The sequence below is a fragment of the Helianthus annuus genome, chromosome 13 (assembly GCF_002127325.2).
Source record: "Helianthus annuus cultivar XRQ/B chromosome 13, HanXRQr2.0-SUNRISE, whole genome shotgun sequence".
Classification (NCBI taxonomy): domain Eukaryota; kingdom Viridiplantae; phylum Streptophyta; class Magnoliopsida; order Asterales; family Asteraceae; genus Helianthus; species Helianthus annuus.
In genome coordinates this window covers 22,406,117-22,428,329 of record NC_035445.2, presented here as the reverse complement: position 1 = coordinate 22,428,329, position 22,213 = coordinate 22,406,117, and the positions used below count along the sequence as shown (strand labels likewise).

Genomic DNA, 22,213 nt, shown 5'->3' with positions numbered 1-22,213 from the left:
GGTTAAAAGTAAAAAAACAAATAGTTTTGGTTTAAAAGTAATTTATGAAATACTTTTGGGTGAAAAGTAAAAAAAAATCAATTTTTTTTAAAAAACCCCCAAAGCCAAGCTTACGACATCCATATGCATAACCATTTTTTCTTTGGAAAACCCCCAAATCACACCCCGCATTGCGGTGGGGCGTAAAATGGTGTCAAATAGTACTAATGTCACACAACCGTTATCGACCACCAACACTGACTCGACCTAGGATTTTCGTGTAGCGACGAACCTGTTAAATATGAAAAAATAGAAGTAAAAACGTTGAACCACACATGTACGTTGCGCCGTGTTAACTTGCAAAATTTGAAACAAAACATAAAAAAAAAGTTGAACCACACTCGTATGTTGCGTCGTATTAACTCGGAAAATTTAGAACTATACGTAAAACGAAAATTTGCCAAAGATGAAAAGTATAAGTGAGAAAAGTTGCGAAGTTAAATTGCAAATAGTGAAAAGTTTTGGGTTAAAGTTAAAAAAACAAATTATGTAAGGTTAAAATTGAAAAAGGTAGAAACCTTTGGGTTAAAAGTAAAAAAATCAAGTTTTTTTTTTTTTTTGAAAAAACACACAAAGCCAAAAGTACAAGTCACTCAAGCTCAAAGTAGTTGCTATGCAAAATTTGAAACAAAACATAAAAAAAAGTTGAACACACTCGTATGTTGCGTCGTATTAACTCGGAAAATTTAGAACTATACGTAAAACGAAAATTTGCCAAAGATGAAAAGTATAAGTAAGAAAAGTTGCGAAGTTAAATTGCAAATAGTGAAAAGTTTTGGGTTAAAGTTAAAAAAAACAAATTATGTAGGGTTAAAATTGAAAAAGGTAGAAACCTTTGGATTAAAAGTAAAAAAATCAAGTTTTTTTTTTTTTAAAAAAACACCCAAAGCCAAAAGTACAAGTCACCCAAGCTCAAAGTAGTTGCTAATTTATATAGGTTTTAATTTAATTTAATGGGTATGTAGTAGGGATAAACCAACTGGTCATAATCAGTTGTCATGAGGATCTTAAATTGCCACCAGGTGTTTGATGTTGGTGTTGCATTATTGGGAGATGATTTCAGATTTGTAGTAGCTAGAGACTTGAACTGATAAGTTTAAATCATTTAAAGCGATTAGCTAATGAGGACCATTACAATGCATATGCTGATGTACCAAAGTAGTATTTTAGGTACGTTTTTTTTCTTTTTATAACAACCATGTTTGAAATTAATCATGGGGCAAATTACATAAGGATAGCAGGTAGACAGGTAAAAACTGCGCCGCCATCCCTTTCTGAATAGAAAATTTTAATCTACTAAAAACAAAGTCTCGCCCCTGAGGGGTCGAAAAGTTACTGTGGACCACACGTTGAACTCTAGCCAAGAATCGAACCGCCTCCGGCGCCAAGGAGCCGAACGTGTCAAACGCCAGAGGGACAAAGGCATGCTGATTATCCTCACAAGCTTTCGCGTGCTTTTCCACCTTTGACTCTGCTTTCAGTACCGCTTGCCCCGTCACAAACTCATTTTCTCGGAACCCGGCTAAGGGGGATACACCTGTGAGATCGACACAAGCATGTTTCCCGCCCTCCCAACCAAAAACTAGCACGTCAGCCGGGCGTAGGGTGGACCTTCCTTCCGCTGGGTACGTTTTGAGTTTTTGTTTTCTCTCTACTAAAGCTTTCACATTGGTGGTTTCTTACAGCATCAACTAAGTTTATTTGCATTTAGGAAAGACAGTTTCAAGGTTCGGTGGAAGGTGGAGATGGGAATGGCGTAGATCGACAATAATAAAGGCTGAATGTGGACAACAACAGGGACTTTGTGTGGTGAGAAGATATATTTTGCTTGAAAATACATTATGAGTAATATTACACTTGAGATGTACAAGGAAACACATCAATGTTTATGCATTTGTTTTTATAAAATTATCCATAAATATGAAACTCATGTAATTGTATTTCATCTAAAGTAATACTTTGTTGCTTTTAAGCTAAAAATAGTAAGCTAAGTTTTGGGTTTTTGGCAAATGTCGGGGCATTCGAAGTGTTGGACGGCAAGGAAAAATGTATTCCACTAGAAGATATTTACAAGAAGGTTGTAGGAGCCATAGGTGGATCTTCTTGGGAATCATTTTAGGCATGCCTACATCTCAAATCTTTGGTTTACATAGTGGAGTGACAATGTTTGTTGGAATATAAACATGCTAAAAGAGTGTTTGAAGGTGAATTATAGAATGGTAACAAAGACAAAGATTCTATGACTGAAATCACTGAATTCCCATGCCGACCCAGGGGTGGGTGAGCCACACCCTCAGTCGAGTCCCATTTTGCCCAGGGGAGCTACGTTTATATATATGTATATATATTTTATATTTATATATTGGGCCCTCTAAACAAGACATAAAAACCTCAAAACTTATTAGGCCCTCTATCTAATAAATAGAACCTCATAACTTATTGGGCCAAAATAAAAATAATTGGTCCCAAGTATAATAAACGAAAGAAAAGAAGAGAAAGATAATTAAGGAGAGAAATGAAGGTTTAATTACTTACCGTGTTTTTGAGCTCGAAGGAAACCTCATAATTTAAAATGTTTTCCTTCCGAATGTCTTAAATTTAGAAGGATTTGGAATGAAGAACTAAACTTGAAGTTTCCTTCTACTTCTCTTCCTTTCTCTTCATTTCTTTGTTTAAATTGTGGAACACAATTTTTCCTGACATCCTTCCAAATCCCGTTTTCCTTTAGAAATGAAACTCAGGAACACTATGTTACCCTAAATAATAATAATAATAATAATAATAATAATAATAATAATAATAATAATAATAATAATAATAATAATAACAACAACAATTAACATCATTAAAATAATGAAACAATCACCAGCCACCACACAATGTCACGACCCTAGCCCAGCCCAGTGGCGGAGAGTACCACTAACCGACAACCACGAGCCACCACCACAGGCACTCGCGGTATTTTTTTGTTCCCCTGCATTGATTCCCACAATTTAATCCAAATTGATAATTGTGAATTGTTAGAATTAGGTGTTTTGTCAAGCCTTAAATAAGTGCTTGGTTGCATGTTGAGCCCTAGTTGATTAATTGTTATTTGTTAATTGTTAGTATTGGGTGTTCTGTTGAATGTAATTGTTAATTGTTAGATTTGAGTAATTGTTAATGATTTTGACTTTTAAATTTGGATTTGATTTTAAAAAATTATCTCTCATAAAAAAGCATCGAGTGCTCAAAAACGTAAATAAAGGCTAGTGGATTGGTGATGATAGCTATAAAAAATGAAATCTTAGAGAGTATAAATGTGAAGACATGATCAAACAATTTACTATCAAGAATGGCAGGAGAGTTTCACGAATCATCGGTTAGCTATTTTGGTATGTGAGAGTGCGTGTTTGGATCGACTCCAATGTTTCATTGATTGCGTAGATCTTGTATCTTGTGCGGAATCCAAGTACGAGAGTGGATTGAACAAGAACAAGTAAATTTAAGATGATTTCTATTACTAATTTGTAAATACAGAACCACGAAATCACTTGGACAGAGCTTCGCCACTCAAGTCCACCAAGAAGTACAAATGAACAAGACAACACCACTATATATACTACATGTCCATCCGCACTTAACAATAATCATGGACGCACTCTATATGCGGATGGACTTCTATGCGGATCAAGATCTATGCGCAGACCAACAAGCCTATAAATCCTAAATACACGCAGGTTCGTGCGGATCAACATGTGTTGATCCGTGCGGATCTACTCTTGTGTGCTTATGTGTATTTCAGTTAAAACCAAGTCTTGTCTCATCTGATAGCTACGATACGTGATTGACGGAAGCGATAGACATATGCACTCACAGACTCCCCCTTGGATATTGTTTGTCACACCCTGGCTTTTGCGGAAGGGTGGGTTAATTTGGTGTGACTTCTTAATACCATAGCAACAATCACAACAACACTACATGATTAAAACATAAGATGTTCATCCATTCATTAGGTCAAATACTACCACAACATCATTGTTGGAAAATGTCAACACATACGATAAGTTACAAACCATACTTGTTTAAAACATGTTTACCAGACACAACAAAAGACTTGAAATAAAAACATGGTTTAAAGACATGTAACCCGTCCAGGCAAGGGATTACACTTCCTAAACCGACTTCCCCGGATGAAATCTTTATTCAACGCAGCTTAACATGCATGCAGACATTGCCAGATCCCTTAGTTTCCTGAAATACATGTAGTTTGAAAAATCAACAAAAGTTGAGCGAGTTCATGTGTATGTGAGTCTGTATAAACCTTTGAAATGCGTCTGTATGTATGAAAAACCCTGGTATGTAGCAATTAAGGAAAAAATAAAAGAGATCACCAATTGGTTGCAAAGCCACTGGTATGTGTGAAACGGTGCAGGAAGTACTCAAACCTAGCAAATTTGTACCGGGCCTCTGGCTGTAAGACACAGTCACCACTATGGGCCTCCCTGGCCTCATGGGTGTGGGCTCGCTACACCCAAATAGATCTATCACTCATGTCCTTCGGTCCTACGACGAGGATTAATGGCCTTAAGTGTTGTACCCACCTTTCACATGATCTAAGCGTCTAAACCCTCCTTAAGCTAACCATACCATTTATAAAAGCGTCTGTAAATTGTAACATTTATTTCACCCCCGAAGTATAAAACTGAAAACAGTTAAAAGAAAAGGGGGACATGAACTCACAGAAGTGCATCCTCTGGATCGAGTCGTCAATCCGAACTCCGTCTGCTATGCGACGACCTACACGTACTAACGTCTATTAGACGAACGGGCCGTGCCTTGGCTTAGGGTTTAGTGTTTTGAGTTGCGTTACTTTGATATTATACTCGTCAAAATAATAATAATTATTTTAACTTAACTTTTGCATTTAGGAAAATAGTTAGGCAACTATTTTGTATCCACACTTCTTAATTATTCTGTATGTATATTTCCTACCCAAGGATGGGGGTATTTATACATGTACACTTGTAGTTCCGAAAAATATATTTTGCGTCCCACTTAGAAAAATATTGTTGGTCCCTGGTTGATCGGGATTTTCCTGTTAATGAGAATGTCACACTATGATTACTGTGCGGAATCCAGCAAATCATATACAGATACAGAAAGACATATGATTTCCATGTTCAACAGTCTGCAATTCAATTGAAATATATGACAAGATACAAGTTCCAGTTGATCACAGACTTCAGCTCTCTAGGTTACAAACAGATTCAAAAGTCCTAAATGAGCTGACAGAACTTCTATTTATAGGTAAGTCAGAATAAGCTAAGTGCTGTCCGATCGGTTAGGCTAACCGATCGGTTGGGCCACCCGATCGAACAGCTGTTCGATCGGTTAGGCTGTTCGATCGGCTAGGCCAGCCGATCGGCTTACAAAGCAGCACTTTTACAAAAACAAACCCTGTATTCTGACGCCTTATACATTAAACTATACAACTTTAACAAAATAAAGACTTTAAGCTGACGGAAGCTACAGACGTTTATGTACTAACAGACTCCCCCTCGGATGAAGCTGTAGTCCCTTCCAGCAAAGTCTTGATTATTTCCTGTTGCGTCTTCTATCTCGTGCCTTTTGTTTTCTCTTCTCTTCTCGTTCAGCTAACATTTGTCTTCTCTTATGTCTTCCCTCTGTTATCCACCAATTTCTGTACTCTGGATCTCCATCTCTTTTTCTGTCCCACTTAGGGATCTTGTTCTCTTCAGACTCTATGGGTGTCTGATCAGTAGGAGGTACAAATCCAAGATTTCGTCTTCCTCTTTCAACAGCTTTTCTCTGAATTTCCTTGGATCTTAAACTTCTCTTGTACACCTTTAGAAACTCATCAACCTCTATTTCTCTCCATGAAGTTTTCCAGTTCTTACCAGAGTTGATTTCTTTAGCAAAACAGACATCAACTACACTCTGGTACTGCTGAGCAATGGCTTTGTCTTTCTTGTCATAGATTATCTTGTTGACAAACAAGCAATCTATGTCTTTCTTTGAGCAATTAACCAGCCACATCGGGTCTAGAATACAAATTTTCCTAGCTTCACCAGTGTCTTTATCGTACAAAGAGATCACAGCTTCAGCAGTAGAAGGATTATAGAGCCATGCTTGAAATATATCATAGAAATCCTGCTCAATAGCCCTTAAAGGCATGCTCTTCAAACATTTTGGCGGTTTGACATCAAGAGTAACGTCCTTCTCACCTTTAGCTGTATACTTCACAATTCTTTTAGGAAACTGTGGTTTCCAATCTGGATAATTGATCGTTGCTTGATACTTGATGTAATTCCACAGCTTCTGGTCTCTCTGTTTTACTTCAGGACCGTAGTAGAATTGTTTAATATTCTTTGTAACCACCAATTCATCTACATCCCACCAAGGTAAGGTAGCAAGATCAGAAATGCACCTGAAGTATTGAACACCTTGCTCTCTTCGAATTGCATAAACATTCAAGTCTTCCAGATACCCCCAAGAAAGAATATCACCCCAAGATAAGTCTTTATCATGAGTAAAATACTGTAGGGCTCTAAGAGGCTTTCTTTCCTTTGGCATTGTTCTGAACCATTTCTTTCTCTCTTCAGCAGAAATTTCTCTTGGAACTGGTTCAGGCATATCAGCAGATGCAACTCTTTCTTCAATTTTTCTTTTCAATAATTCTGCATTCATGTCTTCAAATAACTCTGTGAATGTAGGAAATGCCATGTCTTCACCTTCATAGTGAAAATCTATTCTTTCTTCTTCCGAATCTGAATCAGTCTCTATGGTCACATTATCATAAAATTCTGCTTCAAGTGGAAATTGTGGTTCAAAGTTTTTAATCGGAGACTCTGGGATTTCATCTTCGATATCAAATTTAAACTTCCCATCTTCTAACCCCAACTCCTCAAGCATTTCAGCTCTTGTTCTGATAATATCTACTTCTCCTTGATGATGTTCAGAAAGAGAAATAAAAGTAGATGTGAGTTGATGTACCTGATCACCGGATTGGTTTCCAGAAGATGACCCTTCACACTCTGCATCATCATTCTGTTCATTCACTTCATCATTCATGAGTTCATTTACTTTATCTTGAACAGATGGATCATTGATTAGCAAACCCGATGTGCCTTGATCATCATCATCATCATCATCAGGCTTATCATCATCATCGGATTTATCGTCTGCTTTATCATCTTTATCATCATCTTCATCTTCTTCCTCCCAAAAATCACTATCAGATTCTTCTTCCACTTCTCCTCTAGCTATCTTCCCTTGATACTTTAATTCATGAAATCTTAACAGCTTGGCAGATTCTTCTTCACTATAGGGCACTCTATAGGCTTTTCCAACTAATACAAACTTGTCGGTAGAGTACTCCAGTAGTAATACTTCTTTAGCCTTTTTCTTTCTTTGTATGATTTGAACGTCTCTCAAAACATTCTCCGGAATAATAGGCTCTACAGATTCACCAACCATAATAAACTCTGGTTCATGAACTGCTTCATTTTCTGCTTCCACCATTTCTTCATCATTTGCTGTAACATCTTGAGCATCCACCATTTCAATTTCTGGTTGAGAAGATGATCCACCTACCTCAAGTTGATTTTGTGAAGATCCAACAACTTCAACTTCTTCTGCTATGCCTTTATTTTTCAGGTTAGCTTCTTCAGCAAGCTGTCTTTCTCTTTCTTTCCTTCTTTCATTTGCCTTGATAATGTCAACTTGATCAAATGCCTCATGGATGTTCACCTTCAGATGTGCTTCAATCACAGCCGTAAGCATTTCCAGTTGCTTATCTTTCATCACCTTATCTGCTTTCATAGCTTCCATCTCTAGCTTCATTGCCTTCATTTCATTTGTCAAAGCTTCATTCATCTCATTTAAGAGTTGATTCAAAGTCTGATTGATATTCTGCAAGTCTTTGACTTTGGCGTTCAATGCAGCTATTTCATCAGTAAGTGTGCTAATAAGTTCTGCATTATCTTTTATATCTTCCTTCATTTCATTCAATTTCTCATCTTTTGTAAGCACTGTATCCATTACGTCTTCGTGCCGTTTTTCCAACTCATCAATCATTTCCTTCAACTTTATTTGCACAGCTTCGTTTTCTTCCTTTTCCTTTTCCAAGGCTTTAACTTTTTCTTCCAATTCTTTCATCTTTTGATCATGAAATAGGTCTCCTTCACTATCTGGTATATCTTTAAAGAAATCTCCAGTAGCACCACCAAGGCTATCAAAATCTAAGTTGAAATAATCTGTCTTTCGTTGTGATGATTCTGGAATATCATGACGATCAGATGTTTGTTTAGCAGATTTGACTCCGGTGATCTCCACATAATCATCATAAGAAGTTTGTGTTTCTATTGGAATTTCTGTTAAAGGAACCTCTTTTGGTATCTCAACTACAGGACTAGTTTCAACAGTGTCCTGTTTCTTCTTCCCTTCCTTCTCTTTTTGTGATACAGCCTTCTGTTTCTTTGCTCTAACCACTCTTGGAATATCACTAGTGCGAGTAGCTTTTCTTTTCTTTCTGTTTTTCTGGGAATCCTCAGGATTGTACGGTGAATCTTCATCTTCAGAATTCTTTCTTTTCTTTAAAGGTCTTTTCATCAGTTGTACCTTTCCTTTTCCCACTGTCTCTTTGACCAGTTCAGATTCAGATAAAGTCTCTTCTGAATCTTCATTACTGGAGTTCTTTTGAGCTTCTGCTTGTTCAGCCTCTTCATGCTTTTTAAAATAGCTTTCCAAAGTCTCTTTTAAACCAACACCTTTATCAACCACCTCCCTCGGTTCTATGACAGGTTCATCAATTAGCTTTCTTTGAGGTTCTTCAGAAGACCCTGCAAAAACAATTATTTAAAGCAAAATTAGTAACAATTTTCATAACATACTCTAAGAATCATATAGCTCCCCCTATCACTGTACCCTTTGCTGTTTCTTTAATTACAACCACAGGGGTCGACTTTGGTGTTCTCTTTCTCTTTCCATCTTTGATACACCACCATCTGGTTTTCTTTTCAATCATTTCACTCATCTTATTGTCTTCATTGTCTGAATCACTATTATCATGTCTCCATTTATCATTTTCAGGAGCTACGTATGCTTCATCCTTTAATGCACAGATCAACTCTTTTGTTTTAGCATCCTTCTCCTTTGTGATTCTCTGAATAGCAGTCTTATTCACTTCAGCCATTTTCATAATATCATCATTATTCTTTGGCAAATCCTTAACTTTGTCATCCAAGATCATCATAATGAATCTTGGGTACATAATGTATTTGTCTTTCCCGGCTAAGCAATTTTCTTTTAAAAATTCAAAAATCACTTGTGAAATATTGTATTTCCTGTTCAGCACAATACTTACAACAATGTTCATTATGTAGTCAGACACCTCATCATAGGCTCCCTTTCTGTGAGATAGGGAATGCACTAAGCAATGCATTAAGTATCTGTATTGTCTCGAGAAACTCCTTTTGAACATTTTTCCGTTGATGTGTGAAGAAAATCCCAATCTACACCATAGCCCTTTAGCAAGACGTTCTGACATGATCGTTGGATCATTGTTAGAATCTTGTAAATCAAGAACCCTTCTTATGTCCTCTACTCCAAACACTACTTCAACATCAATATCCTTGTTGTTTTCATCTTTCTTCTTGACTACTGCATGAATTTTATTATCCTTTTCTTCAAACCTTGCAGTGTCCCAAAATCTTCTAACATGAGATTCATAAACTATTGTTGTATCAGACAATGCCTTAGCAATTCTGCTTTTTCTTAAACACTCAGCCATTTTTTCTGCTTCTGTTCCTTTTGTAGAGACCTCATCAATTGCAGATGGAACATTGTGTCCTTTGTTAGTGTCATTTCCTCGTCCCTGTGAAAAATTTAAACATTAGATATAGAGACTTGAAACACTTGAAACATTTAGAGTGATAGAACAGTGAATCGAATGGCTTGTTCGATCGAATAGTATTTGCTGTTCGATCGAGTAGGAATGATGTGTTGAAAGAACCTTTGCTGTTCGATCGGCTGGTCTGATCGATCGAGTGGTCTACTCGATCGGCTAGCAAAATACTGTTCGATCGATTAGCAAAAGACTATGCAAGATATCTAAGATCATCAAACAATGCTACTTGAACGGCTAGAACAATGCTATTTGATTGATTAGCAGGTTGCTATTCGATCGACTAACAAATCTCTGTTCGATCGGTTAGCAATGAGATATGCAAACAGTTAGCAAAATGCTGTTCGATCGACTAGCATAAAGCTGTTCGATCGGCTAGTAAAATACTGTTCGATCGGCTAGCAGAATGCCTTTCGATCGGCTAGTAAAATACTGTTCGATCGGCTAGCAGAATGCTGTTCGATCGGCTAGTAAAATACTGTTCGATCGGCTAGCAGAATGCTGTTCGATCGGCTAGTAAAATACTGTTCGATCGACTAGCAGAATGCTGTTCGAACGACTAGCATTTTACTACTCGAAAGATTAACCAAGATAGTCATGCATATATGAGATAATGCAATGCTGTTCGTTCGGCTAGACTAACCGATCGGCTAGCAAATGACTAAACAAAAACAACATTCATCAGATTCACTCTAACACTTCAAACAATGACAAAATATATCATGGCACTCATTTCAAAGCAGAAAAACAAAAGATTTAAACATTATTCATAAATGAAAACATGATGCTGTTCGTTCGGCTGGTCTAGCCGATCGGCTAGCAACATCTTCATCATGAAGAACATTCAAATAATCATGAAGAACAAACTAACAGATATCTCAAAATTGAACACAGATTATTATTCTTCCTGATATCGACATCAAAACCCTGTTTTCATTTTCTCTAAAAACATCCTAAAACCTGTTCAAATCTTCATCTAAAGTTCCGACTGACGTCACTTTCAATCTTAGATCTATCAAGATTAATTAAGATTTTGTAAAAATGAAACCGGTAATCTTGTAGATCATGCAATTCCGATCAAAACCCTATTCTCAGAATCATCTAACTCTATCTTAATCTTTCCTAATCTTGATTTTTCTAACCGACTCAATGAAGAACATCAAATAGTTAAGAACATGAATGAAAACACTGATTCAAAGATTGAATGACATACCTTTACCATTTGTGATGATGAGTGAGCCAACAACACAAATTTGAAATGAAAAAGGAATCAAGAATCTTCAAGAACAATGAATCGAGTAGCAGTCTGTTCGAACGGAAAGAAAAAAGTTTTATAGAAGCCTTGACTGCCTATTTATAGGTATGACCTGATCGATTGGCCTAACCGATCGGCTAGCCTAGCCGATCGGCTAGTCTGTTCGAATCAAAGAACATGACCTCTTTACTCGAATAACTTTTGACCCTTTTTCTGATTTTGAACCTTTTCATATTTTATCAGTGAATGAGAAATCCATTTAAGCATCTAGGTCCAAGTTAATGACCCTAGAAACTTAATTCGTCTACCAAGTTCAACTTAATGACCTTGGTTGACCTGAAGCAAAACACACTGATTGTTTTTCGAAGATTTTTCTTGAAAAATTTACAAGTTACAAATTAATGAACTTGTATTTTGATATTTCAAAACTTTCTGTTTTTGATTTGCTCCCAACTCCCCTTTTCAGTACAGGATCAACTTTCTGCATTTGCATCAGACTGTGAATCTGATGATACTCTTTCTACCTTGGTTTGTCAAAAATAAAGTAGAAATGAAAAAAAAAAAAATATTTTTGTATTTCAAATGCATGAAATAGATCAAAAGAAAACTGAAATATTAACAGGAATGAAAGTAAATCTTATTTACAAACCTCTTTGTGAGTTTGTGTAAGAGGATCATATCAGTTCATGAGACAAATCACTAGCACCGTTAAACTTTTAATCGTTTTAAGTTCTAAACAATTCACCTCGATTGACGATATAGTTGTCCTCTTAAATTTTCACACAATTTTCAATCTATTCAGGATACGATTTAGATGTTTTAGGAACTTAGCTCAATTCATGTGTCCCACCTCTTGAATATACTCCCGTATCCAGAATCTCAATATTCAGTCTTACAGGCAAGAATTACTACAATGATGTCTGTACATAATTTAGGGGTTAAATGCGAGAACTGAGGGATCTCAGGTCAGAACTTCCGTTCAGCAGAGAGATATCAGCTTCGACTTAGCAGTGTGTCCCCTTTAGAGGATCTTTTTAGCTACAACAGATGATTATCAATTTTATTGTCTAATCACTGAGGGCTAGAATGCTATGTTTCAAGCATTTACTGCAAAGCATTATCCAGGGACTAGGTCAGAACTACCGTTCAGCAGAAGTCCCGGAATAATACCCCAGACATCATAGAGTATTAACACCTAGTATATCAGAATACGAGACCTTTCAAACGAGATTTCAGGGGTTACCTATATATCCAAGTAGTGTTCCCCACAAATTTCCCAAGTTTGAAATTTTATGTTTATATCCCGAATAAATCTACTAAATGTACGAAAACCTATCGTCACATCATTAGTGAGACCGTTTATCACATTTGACATTACATTTCTTTAGCATGCTGTGATAGTCCACTGATGTACTATCATTTCCTCTTTTATCAACAAAACTCATTTTTGCTTTTCCAATGTTTTTGGTATTTTGAAAATTTTATCATGTTTTTGGCTTTTTGAATTTTTACTGTTTTTGTCTTTTCTAAAAAGATATATTTACAATATTTACAAATATTTCTATCTCCCCCTAAAGACCAAAACACGTAAAAAGATGACAAACCATTGCAGATAGTTTATCATCATCATCCACAGTGGTTTCTGCATCAACGCTAACAATTCCATCAACCACTGAAAAGAGCATCATACCATTTAGTTTTAAAAGATATTTAAAACGATTTCTGTCAAAAGCTTTGGTATGCAGATCAGCTTTTTGCTCATCAGTGTGGATTTTCTCAATTCGTATCAACTTTTTCTCAAAGCAGTCGCGAATAAAGTGATGACGAATTTCTATATGTTTTGTTTTAGCGTGATGTACCGGATTTTTAGTTATGTTAATTGCAGCCTCGTTATCAACAAAAATAGGAGTGTTAAGAAACTGCAAACCGTAATCGCGCATTTGTTGCTGTATCCACAGGATTTGAGAACAGCAGCTGCTTGCAGATACGTATTCTGCTTCACATGTGGATAGCGCAACAGATGTTTGTTTCTTGCACTGCCAGGTGACCAAGCGAGGTCCAAAGAACTGGCATCCTGCAGTTGTTGATTTCGCATTTTGTTTGCAGCATCCGAAATCCGAGTCGGAATACCCCTCGAGTGTGAAATCGCCTTTTCTAGGATACCATAACCCCAATGATGGAGTTCCTTTCAGGTAGCGTAGTATCCTTTTCACAATGATTAAGTGCGATGCTCTAGGGTTAGATTGAAATCTTGCTGCGAGGCATGTTGGGTACATAATATCGGGCCGAGAAGCAGTTAGATACATCAAGGAACCAATCATGGATCGATATAGTCGTTCGTCTGCCCTGTCTCCGGTGAGATCTGGGTGAATCCCATGATTTGTTGCTAGTGGGGTTGCAGCAGATGAAGAGTCTGACATTCCGAATTTCTCTAGAATATCATGGACGTACTTTGTCTGGTGTATGAAAATTCCTTCAGGAAGCTGATCAACTTGTAATCCTAAAAAGAATTTCATTTCCCCCATTGACGACATTTCGAATTTCTGCTTCATCACTTGCTCAAAATCTTTGCACAAGTTTTCGTTGGTTGACCCGAAAATTATGTCATCCACATAAATCTGAACTATCAGCAAGTGACCATCGACAATCTTTGTGAAAAGAGTAGCATCAATTGTTCCCCGGATGAAGTTATTGGCTAGCAAGTGCTGAGACAAAGTCTCATACCAGGCTCTCGGGGCCTGGTGCAAGCCATATAAAGCTTTATCCAAAAGATACACTTTGTTTGAGTGATGTGGATCGACAAACCCCGGCGGCTGTCCCACATATACTTCCTCTTTCACTTTGCCGTATAGAAAGGCCGACTTTACATCAAGCTGATATACTTTGAAATTTTTCCATGATGCAAATGCTAGAAAGATCCTGATGGCTTCGAGTCTTGCTACAGGAGCGTATACCTCTGTAAAATCAATTCCCTCCTGTTGACTGAAACCTTGAACGACGAGCCGAGCTTTGTTTCTGACTACTACTCCTCTGTCGTCCCTCTTACACTTAAACACCCATTTGGTATTTATTTTCCGATGACCTTCAGGTAGATCCACCAGCTTCCAAACTTTCAACTTTTCAAATTGATTCAATTCTTCCTGCATTGCGTTGACCCAGGAATCCTCAGTAAGTGCCTCTTTGTATGTGCGAGGTTCTATCTGCGAAATAAAACAACACAGTGAGAATTCATCTTGTAAAGACTTTACTGAAGAATAAAAACTTGAAAGGCCCTGATCAAGTTGACGTCTGGTGCGAACTCCTGATTGCAAATCTCCTATAATCTGTTCCTCTGGATGATACGAAAGAGTTCGAGGCATCACTTCGTCTGGAACATCTATATTTCCTTCTAGATTTGTAACATTCTGTTCAGCATCCTGCTCACTAACTTGGTTTGTTTGACTTAATACCTGGATTTGCTCCCCCTCAAGGTCTGAATCACTATCATCAAACATTGGCATATTTTCAGCTTCTTGATTATCATTTACCATTGACTGATTACCAGGAGCAACTTCATCCTCATGATCACCAGTATTGCTAGGACCTGCTTCATTGTCATTTGATGTTTCACTAGATCTTCTCGTATATTCTGCTGGAAATCTGAGCGATGATTCATATTCTCGAAAAACATCCAGCTCATCAAAGAAATCTTCTTCCTCTTCAGATTCTTTTCTCATGTCAAACGATCCCCAAAGTCTATCATAGTTATAACGCCATGAATCACCAGGATTTTGAGGTGGCATAGTATAACCCTGACATTCAACATTTGCTGCTTCAATAATACGCTTTTCACTTGGAACAAAGACACGCCGTGTAGGACCTGAGTAACCAACAAAGATTCCTTCAAAGCTCTTTGTACCAAACTTCCCATTAGGCTCTATAACCGTGCATGGTGACCCAAACGGCTCTAGATACTTCAGATTTGGTTTGCGTTTATTAATCAGCTCAAAACACGTCTTGTTGAACTTCTTCACAGTAAGAACTCTGTTGAGAGTATAGCATGCAGCAGAAACAGCTTCAGCCCAGAAATTGATTGGTAACTTGGAATCTGCAAGCATTGTTCTGGCTGTCTCGATTAGCGTCCGGTTCTTGCGTTCTGCAACTCCATTTTGCTGAGGAGTATACGGAGCACTAAACTCATGCAGTATACCTCTTTCATCACAGTATTCCTCCATCTTACTGTTTTTGAACTCAGTACCATTGTCACTTCGGATTCTACAAATCGGTCTCTGGTACAGATTCTCAATTTTCTTAAACAAAATCACCAAACTATCAAAGGTTTCGTCTTTCGTTTTCAAGAACATGACCCACGAAAATCTGGAGTAGTCATCAGTCACGACCAAACAGTAAGAATCTCCTGTCATACTTTTAACATTCACTGGACCAAACAAATCCATGTGAAGTCTTTCCAAAGGTCTCGAAACTGAATTGACTTGTTTTGTAGGGTGTGACTTTTTCTTCTGTTTACCTCTGACACAGCTTATGCACTCCCCTTCCAGATGAAAACCTTTAATATTCACTCCGGTGACCAAATCGTTATGCACTAAGTGATTCATTTTCCTTAGGTGAATATGCCCCATCTTTCTGTGCCATAACCTTGACTCCTTTTCCGTTGCTCTGGACACAAAACAATGAGCCTGACCCGTGGTTGTAGTAGCAACGCTCATATCCAACACGTACAGATCGTTGACTCTTGGTGCCCTCATGATGATCCACTCTTCAGGTATCACAAATCCCGGTTTCAAGATTAAACATTCTTTGTCGGTGAAATAAGTAGTGTACATCCTGTCACAGATCTGGGAGATACTCAGCAGGTTGTTCTCCAGCTCAGCGATGTAGTTAACTCTCTCAAACGTGATAATACCATTTGATAATGTTCCTTCACCTATGATCCTGCCTCCTTGATTACCCGCAAAACCCACATAGCCACCATTAATGTCATTCACATCATACAGCAATGCGGTCTTCCCTGTCATATGCCTTGAAGCTCCACTATCCATTATCCACCTGGATACAAGTTTTGGAAGATCCTGCACATAACAAATCATCATTTAAACAACTTTCAAGAAAGATGCCGATTCATGCTTCGCAATCCAGGAAGCTCCGGCAATTCAAATTGTTTAGTCAAACATGGAGTCCACCCAGGCCTTATCAGCCTTAGGGACAACCGTGACTTTTGCAACTTGAATTTTGAAATTCTTTGAGTTAAGAGGTGGAAAATTTGCATCATAATCAATTGTCATTGATTCTTCAGCATTTTTCACCTCAGGAATTGAGACCTTCTTCTCAATTTTTGTTACAATCTTTGGTTTCCACACTTGTTGAGTTTCAGCACCCCGCTTATAAAATTTATCTTGTTTAGGTACCAACTTCTTCACGTGTTTAGGATTTTCTTTCAAAATGTTAGTTTGACCAACTTTCTTCTCAACATACATTGGTGCTTTTCCCTTTTTGTCATCTTTTCTTTGTTGAACCTTCACAATTTCAGTCTTAGGTTTTACAACAGTACACTTTCGTGCAATATGACCCATTTGATTACATTTGAAACAAGTACGAGTATCAACTACTTGACTTGTGCCTTCAGACTGAATTTGTGAAGCTTTCTTCTCAAAAAATTCTTTGTTAGATTTTGAAAAAATTTTCTGTTCTTCCTCAGCAAGTGAACTTGAGCTGTTCACAAATGTTTTCTTTTTGACATACCTTTTATTTTGATCAAATCTTTTCTGATATGATTTACCCCCCTGATAACCACCTGACCAATTTCTGTTGTTATTGTTATAACCACGTGATGGATAGGCAGTTTTTCTATTATGAACCTTTTCGACCTTTCGAGTGTTTACTGTTGACAACTCGACTTCAAACAATTTAAAAACTTTGGCCAATTTGTTCAGATTCACATTCTCTAATGGAAACTCGGAATCCGAAAACAACTTATCCGATCCTGACATCTTGTACATGACAAGATCAGATTCATCATGTAAGTTGCTTTTGGATTTCTGTTTCGGAATGTATTTGTCTAGAAAACAACCATCCTCCTCAGAAGTGTCACAATCTGGTTTAAGCACATTATCCACCACACTTTTCACCACATCATTTTGGACACCCTCGTCATTGGAAGACGTGAACGTGACATCAATACTCTCAGGAAATGTAACATCATTTTCTTCTTCAATTTCCACCAAACTAGACTGCTTTTTCGTGTAGTTGTCTAAGATTGGCGGTGGAACTCTGTGAAACCCTACACCTTTTCCATCCGAAAACACATCCTCACCAGCTTTGTTTTTCCCTATGGGTTTAGGAACTATGTGCTGCAAAACAAAGCTAGCTGAGCTATAGCTGTTTAATTTTAACTGGATTCTTTCATTTTCAATTTCACTTTCTTGAACCTTCAGTTTCAATTTTGCTATCTCATCCAGTTGTTTGTTGATTGTTTCCTCTTTTATTATCAAAACAGCTCTTAAATGCTCGTTTTCCTTAGTTGTTTTTCCATTTCTATCATCACTCTCTTTAACGACATTTTTCAATTTTTCAAATTTTTCAACAACATTTCTGCTTTCAAGAAGAATTTTGTCATGATCAGCTTTAATTTTATGGTTTTCAGTTTTTAATTCTTTTATTTGTTCAGCTGATTCTTTTGACTCTTTGTCACAATCAAGAATTTGACTTTCAAGTTTTCTAACATTATTCGTCAGATTCTTGATTTTCTCCCCATTGAGGTATGTGACTGTTGTACAAAAGTTGCATTGTTTATTACAACTTTTGCAATCAGCATTGCAATTGTTTTTGTTTCCTGACACAGTTGATGACTTAGTTTGACTGACCTGTTTCTTTGACTCAGAATTAGGAGTAGAATCTACCTCAAGTGCTTTGACAGCAAGCACTTTATCAGCCATTTCTCTCAAGTTTTCAGCTGTCATCTCCTGTGCAGTGTTGATCATCCCGGTGTCAATTTTCACAGGTTCTTCTATCTTCTCCTTTTCTCTTCTTTCTTTCTCTCTTTCTTCCTCGATCATTTTCGATGTTGGTGTACCCCACCATTTGTGTTGCCAGTACTCATCCTCTTCTTTGTATTCTTGGATAATGGCTTCAATGTCTATCTTCTTGTAGTCGACAGCAATGTTACCATATTCATCCAAATAACACTCTCTATCTGGATCCCATCGGTTTGCACGTGTTGCTTCCTCATAAACACCTGAGAGTCGGATGATTTTTGCTTCAGCAACCATTTTTCGATATTCGTACTTTTGTTGTTCTGTACGATTATCCTTCCATTGAATTGGTTCATTATGACTCGCCATAAAAGCATAACCAATAGCATCATCTTCAGGTAACACTTCCTTACTCCAATCATATCCTTCATCATCGTAAATCACTGCCAAAGCTCTAGATTTTCCTTTGTTGTCTTCAGATTGCTTTATTCTTGGCGGTTCGGACTTATTCTGATGATAGATAGCTTTCTTGTAGTAGTCATCCTTGAATGGATTCTCAGATTCTTCAACATATGCATTTCTGCATTCTCGTTTGAAGTGGCCTTTCTGTTTGCACTTGAAACACTTCACCTTTGATTTATCAAATCCCAGCTTTGTTGAAGGACCACCGATTGTTTTTCTTCCCGTTATCTCCATAAAGCGTTGTGCACGTCGCACTGCACTCGCCATTGCCCATTGGATATCAATTAACTCCATCTCTTCGGGATCTATCTGATCATAGTCTTCTTTGGTCAGATTAGTATTCCCAATCTTTCCAGCAATCAGCCCCTCATATGATTCTAGCACAGATGCTAGAAACACCATCTGTTGCTTCACAGATTCTTCATCAAAGTTTTGTGCATTCTTCAGATCAACAGCAATATTACATGAGAACTTTGAATCAGAACGATTTGTCGAGGCAGTAGGAATAGAAGTAGACCCACTATGATATCCACTGTGACTTTCTTTGTTTGGGTTGCTTTGATTTTCTTTAGGAGCTGGAGATAGGTTTTCGGCAGAAAATGCAGTTTTCGGTGATGAGGCTTTGGGCATCAAACTTTTAGGATAGTATAGTTCTGGATTTTGTTGATATGAATGATTGACTTTGTACGTTTTCTTCAATTCTAGCTCATGGCTTTCCAGTCGTTCAATCACTACATCTGGTTTTAGTTCTTCTGGCGGAATGGTGTTTTTCAACATCAAAGCATAGTACCTCCAGTCCATTTCATCTGGTAACGAATCGAACAGTTTATCAACTATCTCCTCATCAGGATATTTGATATCATGACGTGCAAGTTCCAATTTAAGATGACCAAAACGTTCGATCATTTTGCAGACTGACTCATTTTTGAAACAACTGAACATATCAAACTCCTTTTTTAGTAGTTTAGTTTTGTTCTTTAAGATTTCTTTACTTCCCAGACATTTCTTTCCCAGTTTATCCCACAAATCTTTGGCGTTGGTGTAGCTGATTAGTGAAATAATATCTTCCCTGACAGATTGAAATAGTAGTGCTACACATTTCTGTTCAGCAACGAATAGATCAATCTCTTCATTACTTCTCAATACTTCACCATTGTTTTTACCCGCAGCATACCCACTTTTCATGCTTTTCCAGCTGGGGAAAGCAAACGCCATCATCCATTCTTCAAATTTTATTGCCCATCTTGTATAATCTTCAATAGCCATTAACTTTGGAGGACGATTAAAAGTTCCAAACGCGCTTTCTGATTCCCATGCTTCCTTCCTTTTCTCTTTGATTTGATTTGTGTTGGTATTGTTTGATGTAGAATCATCATTTTCTGGATTTCTTGATCCTCCTGAGCTTACAGTGAAACCATACATATCACTAAAAGGGTTTGTGAATATGTCATCCATTTTGAATGTTCCTGTAAAATCAGACAAATACTTAGAAAAATTTTGACTTCTTAAAAATGCTTAACACTAACACTTGGATCGAACAGGATATTCGATCGAGTAGTGTGTTCGATCGAGTAGCTTAGTCTATCGGTTAGACAAATGCTGTTCGATCGATCAGCTGTTCGATCGAATAGGAATCTTGAAAACTTCAAACTTCCTTTTAACAACAGTGCAGTCCGATCGATCATCTGTTCGATCAGATTACCAAGATGATGTCAGCAATATATTTCCAAAATATCTTTGAACGGTTATCTCTTTCAAATCGATGACATCAGCAAACGAATGAATATGCTAATCAATTCGACCAGCTGACATCAGCAAGTTCATGCAGTTTTTCATTGAAATTGTTCAATTTTAACACGAATTTGTTTGAATCTGATTATGAAACTTAGTAGGATTGTAAAATTTGAGATTCCGAACCGATTGATAGTAATTTTATCAAGTTTTATCCATTGAATCTGTTTTAATTTTGAGTTTTTCAAGTTTTATGATGAAAAAAAATGAAGAACGGAGAGAAATATGAGAAAGATAGAGTAGATCTGCAAGTTTTCCGGTGAAAACTATATCAGAAACAAATTTCCGATGAAATTTGTTCTTCACAATGCAATCTTCGCTTGAATTCAGTTGAATCTCTCTTCAAATCTACAAGAATTTGACTGAAATCGATGAACTATGTCTTCTGGTATCTTCAATCAACATCCATGGCTCTGATACCACTTGTTGGTCCCTGGTTGATCGGGATTTTCCTGTTAATGAGAATGTCACACTATGATTACTGTGCGGAATCCAGCAAATCATATACAGATACAGAAAGACATATGATTTCCATGTTCAACAGTCTGCAATTCAATTGAAATATATGACAAGATACAAGTTCCAGTTGATCACAGACTTCAGCTCTCTAGGTTACAAACAGATTCAAAAGTCCTAAATGAGCTGACAGAACTTCTATTTATAGGTAAGTCAGAATAAGCTAAGTGCTGTCCGATCGGTTAGGCTAACCGATCGGTTGGGCCACCCGATCGAACAGCTGTTCGATCGGTTAGGCTGTTCGATCGGCTAGGCCAGCCGATCGGCTTACAAAGCAGCACTTTTACAAAAACAAACCCTGTATTCTGACGCCTTATACATTAAACTATACAACTTTAACAAAATAAAGACTTTAAGCTGACGGAAGCTACAGACGTTTATGTACTAACAAATATATTTTAATCACTTGTCTAACATCTAAATTCCAAAATATATATTTTTCCAAAAATACAAATAATCACACCAGCGTGTTAACGTGAAATATATATTTAAAATATATATTTATTCGCTTTTATTTTCGAAAACTCACCTCCGATATTTTGGAGTTTTGTAATAAAACTTATGGCAAAGTTTACTTCCGAAAAACAAAGTTAACACAGTTTGTAAACACTTATTAGAAAATAATTTTTCTAAGTGTTGGAATTCTAGGAAAATTTCGCCAGAGTTTCCTTTGTAAATGGAGGCGTCCACGCTTACTAGCGTATCGTTTTCTTTTCAAAATCAATCAACAATCATCAACAATCATTCTTTATAATACCAAGTGCAAAAATATATGTGTTATACTCTAGTCATGAACTTGATATTTCCCGAAAACGCGTAGTAACTTAGTGAAGCCTTTAGTAGGCTTAGTTACCTTCCAAAGTGTATTTATTTCATTAAAAATCACTTTCTTAAACAAGTTACGTTTTCACAACTTGTAATCAATAGTTACAAAAATTAACTTCTTGAACTCTTCTTGTAAATAAATGTTCTCACATTTATTTTGTTTCTAAAAATAATGTAAGTGTATGTAAAGTTATGATTTCCTCAAAAACCGTTTTTCTAACTTGGTTTACTTAGACCATATGTAATGGGGCTTTATAAGGGCATGAAAGATTTTGATAATGCCCTTACACCATTACTCATGGGCATTATAGGGGCATGAAGAGTGAGGGGCATTTCTATAATAATGCCCAAAGAGAAGAAAAATAATGGAAAGTAATAAATGAAATGGGCATTAACCATTACACCTTTTTTAAAAGGGCATTATGATGATGATGTGGTGAAAAATGCCCC

The 22,213-nt window shown here is 37.0% G+C and overlaps 1 protein-coding gene across 1 annotated transcript; it reads right to left on the bottom strand.

The window, feature by feature from the left end:
- Positions 1 to 5,616: 5,616 nt before the first annotated feature.
- On the bottom strand, positions 5,617 to 20,086 carry LOC118485723. The gene is made up of 6 exons (XM_035982141.1): positions 18,887 to 20,086; positions 17,995 to 18,775; positions 12,806 to 12,873; positions 9,403 to 9,916; positions 8,968 to 9,345; positions 5,617 to 8,882 (listed from the first exon to the last, which is right to left on the bottom strand). The coding sequence occupies exons 1-6, from the start codon at positions 20,084 to 20,086 to the stop codon at positions 5,617 to 5,619; spliced, it is 6,207 nt and encodes a 2,068-aa protein (XP_035838034.1).
- Between the last annotated feature and the right edge of the window lie 2,127 nt (positions 20,087 to 22,213).